This window comes from Malurus melanocephalus, unplaced genomic scaffold (assembly GCF_030028575.1).
Source record: "Malurus melanocephalus ecotype Western Australia unplaced genomic scaffold, MMel_1.1 scaffold_1097, whole genome shotgun sequence".
Taxonomy (NCBI): Eukaryota; Metazoa; Chordata; class Aves; order Passeriformes; family Maluridae; genus Malurus; species Malurus melanocephalus.
Genome location: NW_026624329.1, coordinates 45,610 through 62,820, shown reverse-complemented (window position 1 = coordinate 62,820; position 17,211 = coordinate 45,610). Strand labels below are relative to the sequence as shown.

General features: G+C 51.3%; 1 protein-coding gene across 1 annotated transcript in view; it reads left to right on the top strand.

Annotated features, from left to right (window-relative positions):
- Nucleotides 1–38: 38 nt before the first annotated feature.
- The window catches only part of HADHA (hydroxyacyl-CoA dehydrogenase trifunctional multienzyme complex subunit alpha), a 27,408-nt gene continuing 10,235 nt past the window's right edge, over nt 39–17,211 (top strand). The window contains exons 1-12 of the mRNA XM_057386918.1: nt 39–157; nt 5,044–5,085; nt 5,172–5,242; nt 6,330–6,463; nt 7,602–7,740; nt 8,686–8,805; nt 8,887–8,989; nt 12,879–13,001; nt 13,609–13,727; nt 14,403–14,459; nt 16,356–16,465; nt 16,692–16,826. Of these exons, the coding sequence (XP_057242901.1) occupies nt 70–157; nt 5,044–5,085; nt 5,172–5,242; nt 6,330–6,463; nt 7,602–7,740; nt 8,686–8,805; nt 8,887–8,989; nt 12,879–13,001; nt 13,609–13,727; nt 14,403–14,459; nt 16,356–16,465; nt 16,692–16,826 (1,241 nt within the window). The 5' untranslated portion in view covers nt 39–69. The remainder of the gene's footprint in view (nt 158–5,043; nt 5,086–5,171; nt 5,243–6,329; nt 6,464–7,601; nt 7,741–8,685; nt 8,806–8,886; nt 8,990–12,878; nt 13,002–13,608; nt 13,728–14,402; nt 14,460–16,355; nt 16,466–16,691; nt 16,827–17,211) is intronic.

Genomic DNA, 17,211 nt, shown 5'->3' with positions numbered 1-17,211 from the left:
GGGGCGGCGCGGGCGGGACGGGCGCGGTCAGGGCCCCGGCGGTCTCTCCCTCATTCGACCTCGGCGAAGATGGCGGCGGCGGTGAGAGCCATCGGCAGCCTCGGCCGCCTCCCGGCCGCCGCCAGGGCCGGCCCGACGCGGCACACCCCGCCCCGCGGTGAGCGGGGGGACGGCGGGGAGCGGGAGAGGCTGGAGTGCGGTGTCCCCGCGTGAGGGGAGCCCTCTGGGATGGGGGTATTGGGGGGCAGTGAGGGGTGAGGGACGGAGATACTGGAGGAGCACTGGGAGGACATTGAGGGAGGGGAGGCACGGACTGGTAGCGGGACGGTGAAGGGGCGCTGGGAGCGGGGGGACACTGAGGGGAAGGTGTCAATGACGGGCCGGAGGAACTCTGAGGGTTGGAGGAGCGAGGAATGGGGTAGGACGGGGCGGACTGAAGAGTAAAGTTCTGGGGGGACGGTGAGGAGGCACAGAGAGATGAGACTGGTGGGACACTGAGGGGTCGGGGAGGGGGCACTGAGAGGTGAGGAAGCACCGACAGGGCAGGAGGTGGGCGAGGGCTGCGGTGACACTGAGGAGATGAGGAACAGCGTGTCCCTGAGAGGGTCTCTTGGTGCTGTGGCAAAGGGTGGGGGTGTCACGGGAGGTGTCTCCAGGTGGTGTGACCGTGAGGGCTGTGAGGAGTGGGGTGTTCTCAGGGAAGGGACTGTGAGGACTGGGACTGGGAGTGGGGGAGGTTCCTGGGGGTGCTGTGGGTTTGGGAGGTGTCCCCACACGTGTCCCCCCATGTGAGAGGTTGGTCCCTATGGCCTGTGAGTCACYCAGAGGATCCGTGGCACATCCCCAACACCCGCCCCTCAAGATTTCCCCATGTCCTGGGGTCTCTGGGGGGTGTGTGTCCCCATGAGGGACATTCTGCCATGGCAGTCACACATGGACACACTGTGGGAATCCATGTGCAGCTCTGGGRGGGTTCCCTGTGACCTGGCACCCTCAAGTCAGGATGGTGCCTGCGCTGAGCTAATCCACAGAGAGAGAGTGTCCTTGTGCCCTGACACATGTGCCTGTCCCCAGTTTGGAAAGGAGAGAGTGTCCCCCATGTCCTTGGGTGTCCAGATCCTGTGGCTGCCCTCCAGGAATGCAGGTGTATCCATGGGGAGGGGTATCCCTGTRTTCCCTCCTGGATGGGGAGGGTGTGCTCAGGCCTGGCAGCATCTCCAGGTGCTCCCGGGTCTCTTGGCTGAGACAATTGGGATTGTTCAGCCTGGAGAAGACTCTAGGGAGAACTTGGAGCCTTTTCCAGTGCCTAAAGGGATTCCAGGAGAGCTGGAGAGGCACTTGAGACAGTACACAGGGAASGGCTTCCAACTGCCAGAGGGCAGGGATGGATGGGATATTGGGSAGGAATTGTTCCCTGGAGGGTGGGGAGGCCCTGGCACAGGGTGCCCAGAGAAGCTGTGGCTGCYCCTGGATCCCTGGCAGTGTCCAAGGCCAGGATGGACAGGGCTTGGAGCAGCCTGGGACAGTGGAAAGTATTCCTGCCCATGGCACTGGATGGGACTGGATGGGCTTTAATGCCCTTTCCCACTCAAACCATCCTGGGATTCAATCATTCCATGATTTTGTGTGAGGCATCTCCCTTGCCAGCCCTCTCCCCTGCCTGTGCACAGAACTGCCTCGGTGCTTCCTGGCTACCAAGGCTGAAACTCTGGGAAGGCTGAAGGGCCTGGCTGAGAAGCTCTAGAAATCTCTTATTTCAGCACTTTGAAGGGCCTCTGAGTGGTATTGATGTTGACTCGAAATCCTGCTGCATTTCATTTAAACCCAAACCTGGGCTCGACATTGCTGGGTTGAGAGCTTGGTGCTCTGAAAGGTCTTTTCCAATGTGAGTTCCATGATTCTGGGATSACACCTGTGTTACGTGCAGCCTTGGAGCAGGTTTGGACGTGACAGGGTRCTGCAATCACTGATGAGGAGACCTGTGGCAACTCCGTGGAGTTCTGAGGCTGTTGTTGGAATTCTTGTTCTAACTGGTAAAACCCTTCACAACAAACAGCCCTGGAGCTGCTCTGAGGACGCTGTCACTGTTCATAATTAATTAGCACACTTGATCTGCCTTGCAAAGTGTTTGGGAAGTGGATGCAGAGCTCTCCAGGGCAGGCCAAAGGCAGGGAGCAGACAGGAGCCAGGTGAGCTCCAGGGCTGGCTGTACCTGCTGAGCCACATCTGTGTGCTGAAAGGTTCCCAGAGCAGATTGGGAAGCTCACTTTGCCAGGAGTTTCACATCTCACGGGTCACAGCTCTGTGCTCAGCTCTCAGGTGGTCTGAGCTTTGTCCCATCCATCCTGCTGGGGCTTGGGGTGCTCCAGGACTGGAAAAAGGCTTTTTCCCTGAGCCATCACCCATGGAGGCTGTTCCCAGTTCAAGCGGTGTGCCATGTCCCGGTGAGTGGAAGGGCAGGAAGGGGAAGTGCTGGGCAGGGAAATAGCTGAGGTAGAAAAGGGAAAAGAGAAAGTGTGAATGAGCAGGCTGGGCTGTGCGGTGGGGAATTGTCCATTCTCTGCTACATCCGAGTCTCTGGCAAAGTCTTGAGAAGTGTTGGTGTCCTGGTGTTTGAGCTGGAGTGAGCAGAGGGGTGAGACTGGAGTTAATTTTCAAGGTTTTAACTCTGGAGTGAATGGTAGGACGTGGTGTTATCTGCAGCTGGGCTGCTGCTTCCTACTGCAGCATTTTGGAGGATTTTTCTGGCTCGGGTCTTGGCACATTCTGTTGCAGATCTGAAGGGATCAGTGCCTAAAGTAAATGTGCAGGGACTGGGACCAAGGAGCTGCTTTGGTTTCCAGGTGAAAGATGTTTTCCACAAATATTCCAGGTTCTAAAATAAACCACTGTCAGGCTATGGAAATCTCACTCCAATGTTGACCAGCTGTTACACTGCTGACAGCACCTCTCTCGAAAGAGTTTAAGTTCAAATGGAGTGAGATTTGTCCAGTCATGCCCTTGATTTGTGTTTTTACTGCTTCATCTCTTCTGTTTTGTGAGAATGGAAAGGGAAAATGGAATTCGAGGCTGAAGGTTTGCATGGAAGGAATCTGTTTGGGAGCTGATACAGAAAAGGAAAGCCATGTAAAGAACAAAAAACATGGAATCCCAGACTGGTTTGGCTGGAAGGGATCTTAAAGCTCATCTTGTTCCACACCCCTGCCGTGGGCAGGGACACCTTTCACTATCCCAGCTTGTTCCAAGGATTGAGTGAATGAATTCAGGGAGACAGTTCAGCCCTTGCCTTCTCTTTAAAGAGTTTGAGTGGCTTTTCTTGGGTTAAAATACTGCTGTTAAACGTGCATGGTGTTCTGCTGAGCAGCATCTCTCACCAGAGGAATTGTCAGCCCATGCTTGGTTTATGGGAATTGAGTGTTGGTGCTTATTTTTAGGAGTACCTGACTTGAGCACACAAAAASTTTAGGGAAATGAGTGTTGCATGCAGCAATCACATGTGGCTATTAAATACTCCTGAGGAGCTTTGGAGTGGGAACCAGTTCAGTTTTTGTTTATAAAATGCTGCTGTGGGCGCATCACACACACACACACGCACCCCAGACCTGTTTGCTGGGACAGCCTGACGCTGAATTTCCATCCCCACGACATCACACCGTGTATCCCAGGCTCAGGAATGGGAGCAAAGGTCAGTCCCTGCTGCCAGCACCCCGGACAAGGTGGAAATGAGGCCAAAGTGCAGCCCTGAGCCCGTGTCATGAGGCTGTGAGAGGGGGAGACACTTGCTGGGGAGGCACAGGGCAAGGTTTATTCTCCTGATATTGGATTATCCTCCTTTCTTGCTGCTGGGAATGGGAATGTTTCATTCCTACAGGTTTTATCAGCATAGAGCAGAACCRTCCCCTGGCTAATTGGCTGTGTTCCAGCTGATAGATACATGTGGAAGTAACACTTTTACTGGAATTCAGATTTAAAGCAGCTTTGGCAGGCATTCAGCTTGGATCTGAGTTAGGGGATCCTCGAGGTCCGGATCAAGGTTGCTTGAATAGAGCTGGGGTTCATTCATGTGCTGAAAGATCGTGGGGCCAATTTCTGAGAATTTCTGAGCAGAAAAAGGAGATTTGTGAGTTAGGAACTTGTGGGCAGAATTCGTTCATTCTCTGTGTTTTCTGAGGGCTTTAGAACAAGACATGTTTTGTGTGCTTTATATGTCCTTAGTAGAGACGGATCCTAGAGAGCTGGAGAGGGACTGGGGACAAAGGATGGAGGGACAGGACACAGGGAATGGCTTCCCACTGCCAGGAGCCAGGGTTAGATGGGATATTGGGAAGGAATTTTTCTGGGAGGGTGGGCAGGCCCTGGCACAGGGTGCCCAGAGAAGCTGTGGCTGCCCCTGGATCCCTGGCAGTGCCCAAGGCCAGGCTGGACATTGGGGACACCCTGGGATAGTGGGAAGTGTCCCTGCCCATGGCAGGGAATGGGCTTTGAAGTCTCTTTCCATTCAACCAATCTGTGATTCTGAGTATCTTGTTGATAGATGGAGACAAGAATGAATATTTTGTGGGTTTTTGYGGCCACACAGATCTATGTCACACTTGAGCTGCCCTCGTTTGCTGGCACCAGAGTGTATTTCACAGAAATACGCTGGCCATTTGTGTTTGCTTTGCTGGAATTCACCTTGAAGCTCCCTAAACTGCAGGAATGTCCCTGATTTAGCATTGAAGAGATGTTTGAATGAGGATAATAAAGGCAAAACTCCCTGTGCCACCTGCTCCATCCCTTRTCAGCTCATTGGGAGGAAGGATTTCAGTTTTGCTGTTCTCGGTTGAGCACTGCTGGCACTGCAGTGTGGGGTCTGAGCTGGAAGGTCACTGCAGTGGTGTGACCACTGGACTCTGGTGGTGGCACAGGTCAGGCCACAAGGGGAGGGACTGGCTCATGCCCAGCATTTTCCAAAAGCTGCCCTTGKCGGGCAAGGGGACCTGAGAGAGACTTAGGCTTAGACTGCTGAGAATTCCTTTAACACCTCTAACATCTTTTCCWTAGGTTATGCCTGCCGTAACATCTCCACCTCCAGTGCCCTTCACAGTAAGTATGAAGCCTTTCTATAAATCCAATTATTCCTTAAAATCCCTGGAGCAGGAGCTGACCCCACCCTTGTGTTTTGTTTGCAGACAGAACCCACGTCAGCTGTGATATCAAAGGGGATGTTGCTGTCGTGCGCTTCAACACACCAAATTCCAAGGTACTGGAAATTCTCATTTAAGGCTAAGAGCTCTCCTAACCTGCAGTGTTACAAAGTTGGGAGCAAAGGAGAAATAGGAAAAGGAGGGTTTTTAATGAGACATTTGGAGATGCCTCTTGGAGTACTTTATGTGTGCTAAGCAAATTTGTCTCTCTCCCAGACACTTAGAAAGGTCTTATTAAGTTCAAAATCTTCAAGGAATCTGAGAAAAATTATAAATCTTACGAAGTTCTTGGATTCAAAATGGTTAAAGTRTGTCCATTCTTCAGTGCTTTGGAATGCACAAGTGCTTCTGATTCTATTATCATGAATACAATATAAATAGAGCTAATTTTCAGGTTTTAGGTCAATACAGCTGCAGTTGTTCAGATATCAGGAGGCAGGAAAAGAATACATCTAAAAATGCATTTTGGAGCCTTGTAAACCAGTGATGAATTTCAGATGTCATCTCACATGAAATGCTCTTTATGAAGAAATAGTAGAGCTTTCAATAAAAAATCGGATTTTAAAGCTAAGCAGCTGAGCTGCTCTGATATTATACAAGATACAAAGAYGTAACTACTACTGCTATGAAAAATCTTGTATTTATTGTAGTAAGCCAGAAGTTTTTTTACATATACTCCTTCATTTTGAGCAACAGCAATCTCAGGTTTGAAATATCCTATTTTCTGTAAGGATGTTTGTGGTACCCAAAGAACTCAGGCTGGATTTATCCTGCTTGTTGCAACCTTTCAGTAAAGACGGAGGGATGTCACCAGCCTGATCTGGTGGAAGGTGTCCCTGCTCATTGCAGGGGGTTGGATGAGATGACATTGAAAAGTCCTTTCCATCCCAGACCATTCTTGCATTCTATGATTCTATTAAAAAAAAAAAAAAAAAAAAAAAAAAAAAAAAGTTTATGAGCTCACAGAATCAGTGTTTGGGGTCAAAACCCACCAGTGGGGAGGTTAAGGAAGAACTTCTTAATTAAAGATGAGCGGCTGCAGGGTTTTATCTTGGGGTGGGTTTGTGTTAGGACAAGGCTGCAGTAACTTGAGCAGGTCTGGGCTCCAGCTGAGCTCGTGCTGATGGTGCTGCTTTGCTCCAGGTGAACACCCTGTCCAAGCAGCTGAGTGCAGAATTCACCGACGTCATGAACGAGATCTGGGCCAACGAGGCTGTGAAAAGTGCCGTGCTCATCTCCTCCAAGCCTGGCTCTTTCATTGCTGGAGCAGATCTCAAGTAAGCACGGGCTCTCAGGAGCTGATGGAGCTCTCCCTAAAACCCAACAGCCAGGGAAGCACAGCAGTTTGTCCCTGATATCTCACCCCGGGGTGAGGCTCAGGCTGGGAGCTCAGGATGCCACAATTGCTGGCATGAARTGAGAATCTTGGCAAAGAAAGACGTGGGGAGTCCTTAAACCCCTYCTGGCTGTGCCACTTGGTCATTCCTTCCTGCCTGCTGGGGTGCAGCCAAGGAAACCCATCCTGGCTCTGGGGTGGGCATTGTCCTTCTGGGACAATTGTATCCTTCTGGGATACAACAGGAGTGGGTAATTCACATGCAGGACTCGTTTAAGCTGGGCTAGAGTGCCTGGCAGCCTTCCAGCCTGGCCCCTCACTTGGGCAGGGTTTGGCACTCTGCCTTGAGSCTGAGCAGCCTCCCAGGCTCCCTGAGTAACTTTTCCAGGATGTGGGATGATCCTGTGGGTACCCAGTGGGACCCATTGGAATGCCACTGGCTCCTACTGCTGGCACTGGCAGGACAGAATAGTTGCTTAAAGACATTAAAAGCCAAAAAGCTCTGAGGAAAGAAGGTAAATTACAAATAGACCCTTCAAAACCTGGTTATATTTTTGCCTGGCCTTGTCCAGGGACAGAGACTGGGGGGAAGGAGGYGAGTAGAGCAAAGGCCAGGCTGTGTTTAAGAGGTGCCTCAGCACCTCCAGCCTCCCAAATTGTTCCTGCCAGCCTCCAGGAGAATAATTGGCACAGGGAGTCTCTAATTGGCAGAGTGTGGCATCAGAGCACTGGCCATCTGCTCCTCTAAAAAGTGATCCTGGCCTCTTTCCTCCACCCTTCCAGGCAAGTGCTTTGAGACTTCCTATGACCCTTCCTCCACTCCCAAAGGCTTCTGGAGCCCTGGTCCAAGGGATCCCAATCACAGCCTCAGGCACAGCCCATGTCAGTGTGCAGGGCTTGACCTTGCTGTGTTTTAGTCTTGTGTTGTCTGATCCAAAACTGGGGCTTAAACAGCTCTTGCCTGCCTGTCAGGCACTGGAGATTGTGGGAAAACGGCAAMAAACTCATCACAACCTCTCATTTCCCTGCTGTTTCGTCAGTGCTTTTCCCATTGTGATCCTTCTTTCTCCTCCCCTCAGCATGCTTGAAGCCTGCAAGACTGCTCAGGAAGTGACTCAGCTCTCTCAGGACGGACAGAAAATGCTGGAGAAGATTGAGCACTCTCCAAAGCCCGTGGTTGCTGCCATCAGTGGCAGCTGCCTGGGAGGAGGGCTGGAGGTACTGGACAATYCTGGGGCTCACAGCAGGAGAGGGAGCTGACACTGCTGGTTCTTTGATTATCCAAATGATGCCGGCAGGACTGGTACTGTGAGAGGGATTTGGGAGCTGATGAGGCCTCATTACATCATGGAAATGAGTTTGTGGCAAGCTAATGGCTTGGTTGTGCTTCAGGGCTCTGCAGTGTGAGTTCTGCTGCTGCTGTGGAAAGAGAGCAAATCAAATCTGAACCTGTGTGGGCCAGGCTAATATTTAGATGAGTGTCCCAGGRCAAACTGGCTGTTTCCAGCAGGCATTGGATCTGCATCAATTCTGCTGGCAGAGTTCAGCCTGGAAATTGCTGCTTTTCAGATGAAGTCTTGTATCCCAGCAACTTCCATTCTTTCTGGGGTTGCTGTGAGAGGGGTGAGTGCAGGGGCCCAGCCAGGCTCCACCCTGCTGCCAGCTCTGCTCTGGCACCTTGGCTGGATCTTCTGCCTCTCCATCTAGGATTTTGTAACCTGCAGGGCTCTGCTAATTCCTGGAGCAGTGTTGTTACTAAAACAGAGTCAGCTTGGGATGGAGTCTCTTTAGTTTGTAGTGATTTCTCAAGCAGTMACAGCTTTGTACACCYACTGTGTTGGCAATCCAGGGATAAGCCAGGAATTGTGGCTGATCCATAGATGGGATCGTGCTCTTGGTGTAGTGAATTATTTAAGCCCTTGTTGGTCTAGGTGAGATTTAAAATCAGCTTGGTAGTTTAATGTTCATCTCACACCTGCTTGCTGTCACCCCCAGAAGAAGATATCAGTGAGCACAGAGGGAATTTGGACAGTTGGATTAGGGAATTGGTGTGGGGTCATGAGGCAAGCTGAGGCAATGTGTAGGATAGAGCTGTGTGATGGATGCCCAGTTCTCCTGGGGACTTTCACAGGGAAACCTTTCCTTGTCTCTTCCTTTTTTAAGGTTGCCATTGCCTGTCACTACAGAGTAGCAACAAAGGACAAAAAAACAGTCTTGGGAACACCTGAAGTGTTGCTGGGTCTCCTGCCCGGAGCAGGGGGTACTCAGAGGCTGCCAAAGATGGTGAGTAAGAGGAAAATTTGACTCCATAGTCCCTTCTGCCTGGCAAGCTCCCACTCTGGAATCTTCTTTCTGCCCTTCCAGGTGGGAGTTCCTGCTGCCTTTGATATGATGCTGACTGGGAGGAACATCCGTGCAGACAGAGCCAAGAAAATGGGGCTGGTTGACCAGCTGGTGGAACCACTAGGTCAGACATGATATCTCTGTTTTTTGATGTGCTGCCTGTCAGGAAATCTCTCCCCTCACCAAAATGCGTGCAGAGATCTTGTCCTGCTCTGCTGTTGCTTCCCTGCAGGCACAGGGACCTTGAAATGTGAGGCTGCTGCAGAAGCTGAGTGAACAGGAGAGGTCAGCACTGAGGGCAGGCCTGCTGGCTCTCCTCCTTAAACTAATTATCCAGAGAAGAGCCCACAGTCCCCATTTATCATGTCAGAGGACAGATTGCAGCCCCTAATGGAAGGACAATAGATATCTTGTGTGTCTGCAGCCTGCAGATGGTGATCCCTGACAGGAGAGGAGCAGGCATCCCCATSGCTTAGGCACTGGGAATTGCCAGCTGGGTGGAGAAATTCCCTGCAAACTCAGAATTCCAAGTGCTGAGCAGGCTGCTGAATGATGCCTTGCTCCCAAAGTTCTTTCACTAAGGCAGCTTCCTTGGAAGGTGACTAAATGGAGGAGTTTAATCCCAGTCTAAAGGGAGGATTAAACCCTGCAGAGCCTTCTGAGAGGTGATCAGCCCCACCCTGGAGTTAGAATGGAAGGCTGGCACTGCTGTGGAGCTGAAGGGTGCTGAGCAGAGTTTCCCCAGGCAGAGCATGGTCAGAGCACACTGGTGGTGCTGAAGAAAATAAAATGAGCCAAAAGGTGCTGCTGCCCACCCTGAGCAGTGCCAGGGAAGCCCTGGTGTCTSTGCTGTCCCACAGGCCAGTGTTCAGCTGGATCACAGGGTCATGGAATGGCCTGGGTTGGAATGGGACCTTAAAGCTGTGGGCAGGATCACCTTCCACTATCCCAGGGTGCTCCAAGCCCCATCCAGCCTGGGCTTGGGCACTGCCAGGATCCASGGGCAGCCACAGCTTCTCTGGGCACCCTCCAGGGAAYGATTCCTTYYCAATATCCCATCCGTCCCTGCCTAATGGGAAGCCATTCCCTGTGTCCTGTCCCTCCATCCCTTGTYCCCAGTCCCTCTCCATCTTTCCTGTCAGCTCCTCCAGGTACTGGAAGGCTCCAGTTATGTCTCCCCAGAGCCTTCTCCAGGCTGAGCAATCCCAAATCTCAATCCCAAATCCTTCCCTCCCAACAGAGCTGCTCCATCCCTCTGATCCCCTTGGTGCCACCTCTGGGCTCTCTCCAGCAGCTCCAGCTCCTTGTTCTGTTGTCCCCAGGGCTTCTCTGAAGGTGGGRTCTCACCTGAGCACAGGAGCAGAATCTCCCCTTTTCCTGTTGCCCACACTGGGGGATCCACCAGGATACACAAATACTCTCTGCATGTTTAGGAAACGGATCTGTGGCTCCCAGACTGGAGTTAAAAYTGCCTGGGTAAACTTTCCCACTTCATACTTGCTTAGAAGTGAATTGGTTTTTAAGAKCCAGCAAATGTGGCTGTTTATACCCACAATTACCCCAGCTTGCTGAAAGGAAATGTGAGCTTTCTGAGGAGCTGCTGGAAATCCTGGCTCAGCACAGAGAGGCACGTAGGAGGAACACAGAAATACAAATGATATGCAAACATTGGGTGCATTCCTCATTATCCAAACAGCAGCCAGCACCAGGAGGGCTCCTGTTCACTCTGTGTCTGGGGAAGGCAGCTCTACCTGGGGTGGTGCTTTAAGTGATGATGGAAAGCTTGGAAGGAGACAGACACCATCAATCAGGAGGCAATTTCAGGGCATGCAATCAGTTGTTCTTCAGCAGGGAGCTCTGCAGCATTCCCTGGATCCAATTCTGGCATGTGCCATTTATAAAAGAAAGCAGATGGGAGTGGATAGCTCAGAGCTCCCAGATTAGTTCACAACAAAACATTGAGAATTAACTGCAGGTAAAGTAAACCCACACCAATTTGTGTGAATGGTTCTCACAGCTCAGGCTTTGAAAGGAACAGCAGTTCTCTTCAGCTGGAGTATCAGAATCCAGCATTTGTTAATGTATCCAAGTTACTGGAAATGGGAAATCAGGGATTGACATCTTGCAGCACATCAGGTTAGAGCTGAATGTCTCAGCCYTGGAGGGTGAGAATTTGGAAGCTGGTGAGGTTCTGAGCTCTCAACTCTCAGATTTCCAATGAATTCTCTTTCACACCCACGGGCATCGCAGAAATGTAGATTATACAGCTCTGTTTTGTCTGCTGCCTGTAAAATCAGCTGTGTTRTTTTGTTTGGCCTATTTTTCCTTGGTCTGGCTCTGCCATTCAGCCAGGGCAGGAGAGGATCTTCCACAGGGAGCTCCTCTGAGCTGTCAGAGTGTTTGTGGTGCTTTATTTCCTTGCTGAGAGACTTCCCCAGCAKGGAGCAGCTCCTGGGGTCTGCTGGGTGAAAACCCTGAAGTTGTTACACAAAAAAGGAGAAAGGAAGGGACCATGGAGCTGCTCCAGSGCTGGGAGAGCTGGGGGTGCTCACCTGGACAAGAGAAGGATCCAGGGAGAGCTCAGAGCCCCTTTTGGGGCCTAAAAGGGCTCCAGGAGAGCTGGAGAGGGACTGGGGACAGGGGATGGAGGGACAGGACACAGGGAATGGGGTCACACTGCCAGAGGGCAGGGATGGATGGGTTACTGGGCAGGAATTGTKCCCTGGAGGGTGGGCAGGCCCTGGATCCCTGGCAGTGCCCAAGGTCAGGCTGGACATTGGGGCTTGGAACCACCTGGGATAGTGGAAGATGTCCCTGCCCCTGGCAGGGAGAGGATTATATAACCTGTAACATTCCCTTCCCACCCAAACCCTAAAAAAAACTGAGGATCTCAACCTTTTGCAGAGGAGTAGAATAGTGGGAGCTGAAAAAAAAGAGGGAGATTCTGATTTTGGATTTGACTTCCTCCTGTGTCAGGGTGTGTGTGGGGCGTTTCCTTAGCTCTGTGCAGCATCTGGGTGTGTTTGGAGCAGTTGGGATGAAGAGGGTTGTGACCTCAGCAGGTTTTTTTCAGCCCAAGGTTGCACATTTAGCTCCAGGATCTTCCTGGTGGCTCTGTGTAACTTCACCAGGCACTTCGCTGTCATTAGTGATTCAGAGTTTGCCTCTGGCGTCATTTCACAGCTGCCTGTTCAGCCCTGTGTTGTGTCCTCCTGTCCTGATGATACAATTGTCTGGAAATGAGGATTCCTGTGCTTGGAAATTGTGCAACCCAGCCTCAGAGGCTGCTAAAACTGGTTTTGTGGTGGCTTGCTTCAGTGTGGGACAGCTTTAAGTTGGGCCAGGTGTTACAGGGTGTGGAGTAGCTAAAGCAAGTGAGGTTTCCTGCACTGAGTTCAAAGGTTGGGGTTTGTTGGATATTCCAGCACAGGTGATTTCCAGGGATTCAGCACTCCCTGTGTGTCTAACAGCAGTGTTGGTACAATGTGGTGATGAACACTTGTTCCACAAAGGGAGGAGAGGTGCAGCAGGAGGAAGGGGATACAGAACACCTCAGCYCCCTCCTGCAGTTATGCCAAGTAAAAGGTTTGAGGAATAAAGGGCACAARTGGCAAAAAGATGGTCAGGAGCTGGGACAGCTCCAGGGAGGTCCTGGAAGGTCCTTGGTGGTGTTCAGAAGCAGGCAGAAGGTGTCCCTGAGCAACCTGGTCTAATTGCAGAGCTGGATGTGACTTGGGAGCTGGCATTCCAGCATTTCTGCACAATGGATATAAATTCCTTATCATGGATATAAATTCCTTATCATGGATATAAATCCCTTGTCATGAATATAAATCCCTTGGGGCCTTCATGTGGTCCCTGCTGAGCTTTTCCACCATTGGTCATAACCCAGGAGTGGGGAATGGAGCAGTAGCAGTTCAAAAACCCCTCAAGTTGTGTCTGGTTCAAAAACCCTGCATCCTCATCCCTCAGGGGTAACTGTGGGTCTCTGCTGTGGTCTCTGCTCTCTCCAGGGCCAGGACTGAAGACTCCAGAAGCACGAACAATCGAGTACCTGGAGGAGGTGGCCATTGGCTTTGCCAGGGGATTGGCCAACAAAACGGTGTCTGCCAAGAGATCCAAAGGGCTCATGCAGAGTAAGTAAATGTGGACAAATCCCAGGGGACAACAGTGATCCMGCCTGGCTTCTCCAGGATGTGTTCATGCTCCTGCTTAATTCCATTTTCAMACCCAAGTTAGTTCATGTGGGAATCATTTCTCAAGCCGGGTGGGGTGGCAGAGAAAACATTGCTCTGCAGATTTGGGCTTTGGCAGAGCTGGACATGGTGGCTCCTGAGCTTGCTGGAAGGGAGCCAGGCCTCGAGGAGAGAGGGGAGCAGGTATCTCCAGGGAGTGTCCATCTGCAAAGTTGTAGTGGCAAGTTCTGTACCAAGCTSATGAAGTCAAGTGGGAAGAGGCACATGGGGCTGCTCCACACTGATCCTCGACAGCACAGCCCAGAAATGGGGACATCTCTGTRGGAATTCTGCCTCCCAGGGCTCAGTCTGTCCTCACTGGTGTTAGCAGGACAGCCCTCAAAGAGACTTGTCCACAGAACAAGCCATGGAAACCCTGTGAGCAGCCCCTCTGCCTGAGTTTTAGGTGCAGATATTCACATTTCTATTCTGTTACCATTGCAGTCCATCCTGGCTGGCTGGCTGTGCACCAGCACGGTGCTGACCCCTGTTCTGTCTCACCTTGCAGGGCTAACAGACTATGCCATGGCTCTTCCCTTTGTGAGGCAGCAAGTTTACAAGACAGTGGAGAGCAAAGTCCAAAAGCAAACCAAAGGGCTCTACCCTGCTCCTCTGAAGATCATCGAGGTAACCCCACTGCAGGGCAGGTGGATCTGTGGGATAATGTGGGACAGGCAGAGGGAAGGGGATCCTTCCTTTGAATCCAGCCTCATCCTCACAGAGATCATCCTGAGGASTTCTGGCTATGGGACAGAATTCAGAATCACTGCCCAAAATATGGTCACCAGTTTATAGATACTGGTACCAGAGCAGGATTCCCAGTTGGCGGAAGGCTTAGCTGGAATATTTTGTCCATGAAACTTTCAGCTGCAGTTTTTCTATTCAGTTTCTAAAGGGTTCAGGGGACCTGTTTGACACTGTAAAAACAGAAATTGCTATAATTTTCATAGCACTAACCACATAATACTGCAATAGTCCCCTATTACACAGGCATCCTGTTACAGACACTCTGTGATTGAATCCTTATTTTAAAATGGTTTTCACTGTTTAAATTGTTGCCAAGACTTCTGTAAAACCTGTGAGGGATTTGCAGAGCAGGGATATTACAGGAGTACAATTCCTGAAACCACACTGCTGAAATGAACTTGATGGAACACTCTGGGTGACACAGCTCTGCTTTGAGCAGCAAGGACAGGACCTTGAATATTGGGAAAGGTCACTGGAGGCAGCAGGGAATTATGTTCAAGTGTGTATTTGCAGCATGACTGAACTGCAGTGTGTCTTTTCCTGCTCTTGGATTAGGTTGTAAAGACTGGTCTGGATCAGGGGAATGATGCTGGATACCTCATTGAAGCCCAGGTAAGGAGAGGAGATCCTGGCAGGGCTCAGGTGTGCTCAGGGGATCTGTTTAACCACAATAAGCATTCATCACAGCCTGCTGCTCATCCAGTGCCCCTCCATGGGCAGGAACACCTTCCTCTATCCCAAACTGCTCCAAGCCCTGTCCAGCCTGGCCTGGGACACAAAAACCACTCACACGCAGGCCTAGAGCTCATGTGTGACTGTTTATTCCACACACAGAGGCTTTGTTTTACTCAGCCATCCTCATCCCTCTGTTTCTCTGCCATAATAAACAACCTGTCCTTATTATTTTTTCCTCACCAGTCCTGTTTGTGCCACAGTTGYGCTGAAATTTGTTATTTTTGGTGCCGCAGAGGTAAATCTGTCTGTGCACAGTCACACCTGGGCACTGCCAGCTCTGCAAGACTCAAGTCCCCAGCAGACCCACATTTCCATCTGATTATCTTTGTACTTGGGTCATCCSCAAGGTCGTTGCCCCTTAAATGCTGGTGAAATCCATCCATCTCCTGCTTCCCTGATGAGTTTTGTAGCTCCTTTTGCTGCCATGTGGTTCCAAGGCCTGGTTTGAGCTGGAGCTGCCACCTCACCAGTGCCCTCCTGGCTGTGCCCCATCCCTGCTGCTTGTGCATTCCACCCACGTTTGGTCTGGTGCTGAATAAAAGCCTTGGGATTCTCTGTTCCTTACAGCAAAGAATGAATGTTTTTTGGTTTTTTTTTTTTTTCCTGAGAACAGCAGCAGGATGGAGCTCTTCCCAGAACCCCTGAAGAATAATAAGTGTCAGTGTCATGGCTTTTTTACTGCCTCCCTGTCTCCCCCAGGACAGGAGTTTGCAGATTCTCTTCTAGGCTTTGTGTTGGATGTTTTAACTCGCAGGGCAGTGGTGAAGAAAAGTACAGCCTGCTCCAAACCACATTCCCTGCTTTTCCTTGGCAGACTTGGCTCAGACAACCTTTGTTTTGTGTGTACTTGTGCTGTCTTTGTATTCCCCAGAACATTCGTGCTGAGTGCTGGGAGGTTATGCAGGCYTTAGATTTTGTTGCCTGTCTGATGCTCTGAAAATAGGATCAGGCTGCTGCTGTCAGTGAAACCTGACGTGCTTGTAAAGATTTTTGTCAAAGCCTGAGGACAGAGTCCTTCCACCTGGATCTGTGGAGACAGTGGCCCCARATAATGTGGGGTGAATGTGAGGGAGGAAGAAATCCTGACACTGAGGAACTGGAATATCAAATTCCAGAATGGTTTGGGTGGGAAGGGACCTTGAATCTGTCCAGTTCCAACCCCTGCCTTGGACAGGGACGCCTTCCACCATCTCAGGCTGCACCCAGCCCCAATGTCCAGCCTGGCCTTGGGCACTGCCAGGGATCCAGGGGCAGCCACAGCTTCTCTGGGCACCCTGTGCCAGGGGCTGCCCACCCTCCCAGGAAACAATTCCTGCCCAATATCCCATCCATCCCTGCCCTCTGGCAGTGTGACCCCATTCCCTGTGTCCTGTCCCTCCATCCCTTGTCCCCAGTCCCTCTCCAGCTCTCCTGGAGCCCCTTTAGGCCCCAAAAGGGGCTCTGAGCTCTCCCTGGATCCTTCTCTTTTCCAGGTGAGCACCCCCAGCTCTCCCAGCCTGGCTCCAGAACCCTGTGAGAATTTCTGTGGCCTCTTCTGGGCTCTCTCCAGCAGCTCCATGTCCTTCTGCTTTTKGGGAGGAGGAGGTGGTGCAGGGTGGGCTGTGCTGAGCCCCAGAGGAGCCTTTCCTCAGAGGTGACCTGGGCCCTTATCCATTCTCTGTCCATTACTCATCTGTGCAGTCACACGGTGCTTGTCTCTCCCCCTGAAACATTTTTGATGTGCTGAGATGCTGTCAAATGCCAACCTCTGCTTCCCTCTTCCCTTTTTTCCAGAGCTTTGGCCAGCTTGCAGTGACCAAGGAGTCCAAGGCACTGATGGGGCTCTACCACGGGCAGGTGCAGTGCAAGAAGAACAAGTTTGGGACACCTCAGAAAGAGGTCAAGTAAGTGCCAGGGTGGGAGGCCTGAAGGTGGAGAACCTGTGAAAGGCTCCTGGCACTGGGTAGCAGAGCAGAGGTTTCCAMCCTCCAGAGATTGATCCTCTGCAGCTTGGAGGCCTCACTCAAAGGGGTGCCTGGGTGGGTGACAGGAGCTGTGTGAGTCTGACAGCAGCAATGGGAATTCAGCCATTTYCAGCTCTGAATGTGTCCCTTTGGTCCTTCCCTGCAGGACTCTGGCTGTGCTGGGTGCAGGGCTGATGGGAGCTGGCATTGCCCAGGTGTCTGTGGACAAGGGCATCAAGACCATTCTGAAGGACACGGCACAGAAGGGCCTGGACAGAGGCCAGCAGCAGGTCTACAAGGGGTATGTGAGTTCAGGGGGGATGGGATGGRCTGCCTTCAGTCCCAATTCTCCTCTGCTGTCAGCATCAGGAACTCCTGACACTGATGTTCCTCTGCAGGAGCCGTTGGATGTCACAGAAAAGCTTTGTTTTAATGTTGTCCTATGCAATGTTCTGGGATAGGCTCAGTGACTCAGCCTTGGTTCCTTTGGTAGGCAGAGACCTCACTTTGGTTTTTAGATTCAGCAGTAGCTCCTAGAGCTAAGGAAAGGGTAAATCTGTCTGCCTAAAAGCCCATGTCAGGGGAGGCATTCCAGGTCAGACTTTCCAGGAAAGCTGGATTTCTTTCCCTGGTCTTGCTCTGTGGTTATAGTGGTCAGCTGTGTGCCTTCAGGAATGTCAGAGTGA